We start from the raw sequence: 6,548 nt of genomic DNA, 5'->3' as shown, positions 1-6,548 counted from the left end.
ATATTGTTAATTACAGACGCTTATATGCTTATGTAAAATGCATGGTTAACTAAATATATATTCATTTTCAATTATTAATTTTAAATGTTTTTGTTTTATTTATTATTTTTATATTTAAATTGGAAATGGTGTATATTTGTAAATATTATGTGCTACTATGATTGTGTACAAAGTCGCCTTCACAGTAGACGGTGAGTATGCGAAACCGTTTTGCGTTCGTTGCGTTTGTTAACAATATGTTTCTTGCTTAATAATGACTATTAATAGCAGTCGTAGTATAGTCGGTCAAAGCACTGAGGACGTGTATTTTTCTAAAGTAAATGTAGATTTTCTGATGATGTTTTTATGAATATATTCGTGCTTTAGATGGAGTTGCCTTCGTTTGATGAACGTTGGAAGCAAATGTGACCTGAGGCGAGTATTCTGTTAGAAAAGATTATGTATTAAAAGAATAAATTACTATTGTTTTACCAAATATTTTGTTTTATTAATACTAACCTATACATTGTACTTGGTGTTATATTAATTATGCCTGCAAGAAGCAATTCCGCGATAAAAGATTCAAGTTTGTCACTTCAAAGTATAAGTTTAAGCATAAGCTGATAAGAACGATTCTGTTCAGTAACTTTAACTGCATTTTTTTTAAATTTATTTGTACCAACATATAAATTTAACAGCTCACTATAGTTCCACTAAGCCATACTTATCATAGATAATAAGATAATAAGATATAGACAATTACTATATTTATTAATTAATTCGGCTTATTCGTATATTACAAACAGACACAGTAGAAAGAGATAGCAAGCTATTGAATTGATATTTTAATATAGCCTTTCTTATAAACGGTGTTTAGTTAAACACTGATTTCTCTCTTACTGCCGTCACTGTTTTGACATTTAAATAACCACCAGATAAGTAGGCAGATAGGTACCACTCACTAGTCGTATATTCTACTCATCATGTATTCTGGTTTGAAGGGTGACGAGCCAGTGTTACTAAAAAGCAATGTGTCTAATGGCGATGTAAAGGGTGGTTAATATTTCTTACAGTCCTAATGTCTTTTGGCCATTTACCATTGGGTGACCAGCCCTACCAAAAAGTTTTAGTAGAATTAAAATGAAAATTAGTTTCCTGTTCTTGCCACTGGGTTAATTCGGCTCAATTTGTTGTACTTGAACGATAGGACATAATATTTTCTCGGTATCATTCGGGAAAACCACAGCGAAATGTTTTAATTTTCTTTAAGAAGAATCGTCTAATGGGCTTTTTAATGATGTGGTTACCTCAGTAATTAGGATAATAACGCATAATATAAAAAAACTTAGTTTTTTCTTTTTTTAAATATTAAGTAAACAATTACACTTGATGAGGTGGTTTCATTTCTTGTTTGTTAGAAATATGCCTGACTTGTAAAAGTAGTATTTAATTGTCTACGAGATCATCTATGATATCTATGATTAGATATACAGTAGAAAGCCGATTATCCGAATGCCGATTAATCGTATCGCCAATAATCCGAATCGGTCATCAGCGTAATATAAAAAATTAAAACCAAGTATTTTTGTAGCAAGTTGGAACTCGCTGGAGTCCAGACATAATTCACTATCATAGTTGAAAGCTATAGGTAAGACACTACATGTATTGTAGAACTGTGTTTGTTAAACTTAATAAAGTTTATTCTATGTGTGACAGTTCGTTTTTCTTCATCGCCAATCTGTGTCCGAATAGCCGAAGTTTCGATTATCCGAATCGACCCCAGTACCAATTAATTCGGATAATCGGGTTTCTATTTTATATTTATTTCACGATATGCGCGAATGTATGTATATTTACGCCCATGTAATTATTATCGTGTCATCCTGACTGTTTTCGGTCACGGCGGCAAATCACAAGGGAGACCAGCTTACTACGCAGGACATATTATAGTGAACAAGTGAGTTACAAATGTGCGTGTTCGCTCACTCTCATAATCCAATGACTGACTGACTCGACCGGAAAGAGTTAAGGCTCAGGGCTAATGATTTTACGTGCTTTCCGTGGCACGGGAGTTTACGTACTCAAAACTTCAAAAATATTTGATGTTCGTTAAAGAATGTTTGGTTTCTTCAACCGTTGACAAATACGTGCTAATTATTAAGAGAAGTTACTGAGTGATACATCACTAATATTAGCAATGACTCGATATTATAATCGATATATTTGTGTTTGTAAAAACAGTACATAAAATATTCCATATATATATAGTCTATATGTCATAGTATATATCTCGTAAGAGTTATCTATACAAAATTAGGAATTCCTTAAATAGTATACCGTTATGTATTCACGTTAAAATTATTCACGTAATGTATAGTTTTAATCATTTCTACACTAATAAAATGCTAATACTGACAAGTTTTCTTTGAATTATAAAAAAATGTAAACTGTTAGGAATATACCATATGAGTATAAGTAGTAAAATTGTCTATGTCTAAATCTTATTGTCTTTTATTAGATAAAAAGGGTGTCTTAATTACCGATTTAAGACAAAGTTTAAATTTATTAGATAAAGATAAAGAAAATTTTTATGTAAATTTATATTTTATTTAAATGCTTGGATATTTATCGTTTTTATTCGTACTTATTGGATATATATCGCCAAAGTCGCCAAAATTGTACGCTTCTTTAATTTAGGCTGTATTCGTGTTTTATTTATCTTCTCCATGTACCATAAGATGATTGAATATAGTCATTCATCACATTGTACAGACACAATTTTTAGCAACATTTTAGATACGATAAGATAACAGCAACAGTGGGGGAATGCCTGTTTAATGTTAGAGATCCGACGTAATGTGCGGTTACACTTTCGGCAATATTAGAAAATCTTTGGTTGTTGTTGTGGTAACTCTGATTAAACTTCTTAAGTACTTATGTGCCACACTTTTTTTAACTAAATTATAATCACTTCCTTTAGGTTACCTTAGTACTTTCTTTTATAATATATGGATCATATAAAGTCCTGTTTTCTAATTAGGTATTAAAACTCATATGTATTCATTAAGAAATTTCTATTCGATTAGAGGGTCTGTTATGATAGGAATAACTACTTTATTACCATTTTCGATGGTCTATCTAATAATAACATCTATTTTAGTCAATTGTAGTATCTCGAAGAAATCTCTCATTAAATTCATAATTAAATACAACATTAGAAATAATAAAATAAATAACAATAAATTTAGGTAAGTTCGATTTTTCTTCTCTTCTTCATTGTTTTGATATTTGGAATTCGATTAAAACGTTCATATATATTTTTTTAAACAAGTATATTTACATATCACAAATATTTTACTTTAAATAATTTACGGAGTTCGTTAGTATTTGCCGTGGCTGCCGTGACCGAAACCGCCATGTTCACCGTGTTCTCCACCGAAGCCATGGTCACCACCGAAACCACCGTGACCGCCGTGACCGCCGTGACTGCCGTGACTGCCGTGACTGCCGTGACTGCCGTGACTGCCGTGACTGCCACCATGACCGAAATCGCCGTCATGATCACCTCCGAAACCACCATGATGAGAACCACCGAATCCACCTTCGTGACCACTGCCGCCGAATCCACCTTCGTGACTACTGCCGCCGAATCCACCTTCGTGGCCAAATCCGCCGCCGTGACCGCCTCCAACACCGCTGCCGTGGCCTCCACCGTGAACGCCGCCGTGGCCCCCACCGATGCCAGAGCCTTGACCACCGCCGTGGCCGCCGTGGCCACCACCGACACCACCACTGCCATGTTCACTACCGTATCCGCCATGGCTACCACCAAATCCTCCAGAGCTACCGCCCGCTCCGTATCCTAAAGAACAAAAAAGAGCAGTTAATAAATATAAGAACATGCTTTCTATGTCAATAGTCTTCTGGTATAAATTTTATGGTCTCGTTATTCATAAGTATTGTTTTATAGTGAGCATAAATGGTTAATATTTAAAAAAAATACCTGGATACGCCGCCGCAATTGCCACAAGGGCCAACGCAACAATCTGAAAAAAATAACATAATTAAATAAATATTACAAAAAAGACTATCTTGAAGAATATTGCTTTCTTTATGTGGATATTGATTAAACTGTAATTAAACTAGATTAATCAAAATGCATAAATTTTGAACTATTTAAATAAAGTAACCCTGTGAATAGAGTATTACATTCACAATCATTCGGTTGGATTTTTCATGTTCATCAAACTTATATTTGATTTTGATCAATACATTTATAATATAAATTTGATGTTATAATAAAATACTTACCATAAACTTAGCCATGTTTAATGTACGCACAAGTTATCTCAATGGTAAGCACACAACAAATAATACTAATGTTCACCCTCTCGCTGCTTATATACAAGTTTTGTGTTGACGCTCTCTTCCTGACTCATGCGATCAATCTCTTCAGAGCTTCGTATTGTAAGCCATATGGTTCCTACTAGTAAATATAATCGGACGTTTCGTGATTTGTCCTCGATTTATTTAATAGAAATGTAGAAGTTTAATAAAATTAAGATTCATTTATATTTTTCAAAGTTAAATGAAATTGATTTTTCCATTTTCATCATTATGTATAATTTAATAAGATTTTTACATTTTCATAATTAATGAATTAGTAAAAAAAAAAATTAAATTTTTATAAATTCTATATTTTATGTAATTGCACATGCCTATATCAGCACCTATATCGGCTGAGCCTTCTGTTGAGTTAATACAATTATATTTGTAAATTAGCTTTCCGTTCCCCGATTTTTAATTAATTTATTTATTAAAATATGAAAATTAGGCTCTGCTGTAAATTTAATTCGTAAAACTACTTTATTAGAAAGTACTTATTATTTTAAGTGAAGTGTGGTAATCATGTTAACAATATATAAAAGGAAGTTGCGAGATTTTTAAAAATAGCATCGAAAGAATAAATTTATGCAACGTCTGTGATATATATGTTTATTTATATAAAACATGTGCGCATAGAAAAAAATCATTAATGTTTTTCAGTGGTTTGATTTGACGCCGGGAAATGCAAGTATTTAATAAACGCCGAATAGTTTTCGTAATATTATAATATAAATATTTTATATCCTATTTTATTAATATTTAAAAAAAGATATACATAGTTTAAAAATAAATGTATTAAGTACCGTCGTATTAATACGACTTTATTGCTTTCATGTAAAGTTAATTAAAGTTGACAAATTTTATAAATTGTATACTAGAAACACATTAAAATCTTGATTACATGCTTACCACATTTGTAATAAAATGCCTATTAAGTAAGTATCTTCCTCTACATAGCATCATAATAGTTATGACGTCTTCATTAATGATTTTCCATTAAATCCGTAATTAAAGTCAGTTTTGTAAATAATTTACATATATTTTTTTAAATAACAATCAAAATAATACCTTAAAAGTGTTTTTTAAGTTGAGTTTTCATTGAGTTAATGATACTTCTTATTAACTTAGGTATTTACGAAATTCAAAATTAATGAATTAAATATATAGCCTATTCCAATGTAAGTAGGAAAAAAGATAAACAAACCTTAGATTTAAGTATTTCATGCGATTTGCTACTATATTGTGCACTACTACGGGGTTTATGATTTTTAATTTTACTTCTGATATTCCGACAACAGTTTCGTCGACGTTCAAAACGCCATTTTCTTGCAAATCCATAGTGAATATCACAGATTAATCAAGTTCTCGACCAATGATTTGACGTCAATTTAATATTTTGTATTAGGCTTTTCTCCTCTTATGGTTGGAATAGAGTATATGTATAAAGTCACATTACGCTTGCCAGTGTTGCTTTGTTTTGTCTATATAGAAATCGGATATCGATTGATTAATTGTAATAAAATTCAACAATGGCGTACTCTAAAAAACAAAAACAAGAAAAAATATATATTTATAATTGTGGGATTAAGAAAGGTCATCTCGTCCATTAAAACTTTTTGGTAAAAATATTTTGTTCAGATGTATCAGCACCTCAGTCACCTATATATATATTTAAATTACTTCTGCTTTACATATTTGATTTGCCCATATTACTAATTTCTCAAAATATACCATTTTATTAATGGACTTTGGTTTAGTATAAAAACAAAGTCTAATTGAATAAAAACGGAATTCACTGTTACTATGCAATTATGCGTTAGGTGCAAAGGTCAATATACATATATACTTATGCACACATGTACTTCGATAAATAAAACCCATAGGCTTAAAGAAATAAAAAAAGTCTAAAAAATCTTGAAATCCAAGTCCTAATTTTGCCAAATGTCAAAATTTGGATACAATACCTTTTTTTGAAATTTTAAACCTCATATTTGACGACTTCGTCAAATATGAGGTTTAAAATTAATGACCATACTTATTATTATTGTTACGTCGGTGTTAGTTAACCAATGATTTATGAATAATTATGGCAAAAAGGGTTTGGCATTAATTGATTTATCATTCGAAAGAAGAAGAGCTCCTTTTTAGCAATCACTCCTTCAACAACGATATATATATATATA

General features: G+C 31.0%; 1 protein-coding gene across 1 annotated transcript; it reads right to left on the bottom strand.

Moving 5' to 3' along the window:
- Positions 1 to 3,293: 3,293 nt before the first annotated feature.
- LOC125070453 (holotricin-3-like) lies at positions 3,294 to 4,354 on the bottom strand. The gene is made up of 3 exons (XM_047680336.1): positions 4,291 to 4,354; positions 3,983 to 4,025; positions 3,294 to 3,841 (listed from the first exon to the last, which is right to left on the bottom strand). Exons 1-3 carry the CDS (start codon positions 4,303 to 4,305, stop codon positions 3,360 to 3,362), a joined length of 540 nt encoding a protein of 179 aa, XP_047536292.1. The 5' UTR covers positions 4,306 to 4,354; the 3' UTR covers positions 3,294 to 3,359.
- Between the last annotated feature and the right edge of the window lie 2,194 nt (positions 4,355 to 6,548).

The sequence above is a fragment of the Vanessa atalanta genome, chromosome 17 (genome assembly GCF_905147765.1).
Source record: "Vanessa atalanta chromosome 17, ilVanAtal1.2, whole genome shotgun sequence".
Classification (NCBI taxonomy): Eukaryota; Metazoa; Arthropoda; class Insecta; order Lepidoptera; family Nymphalidae; genus Vanessa; species Vanessa atalanta.
Note: the sequence above shows the minus strand (reverse complement) of the source record. Positions and strands in the feature narration are given on the sequence as shown.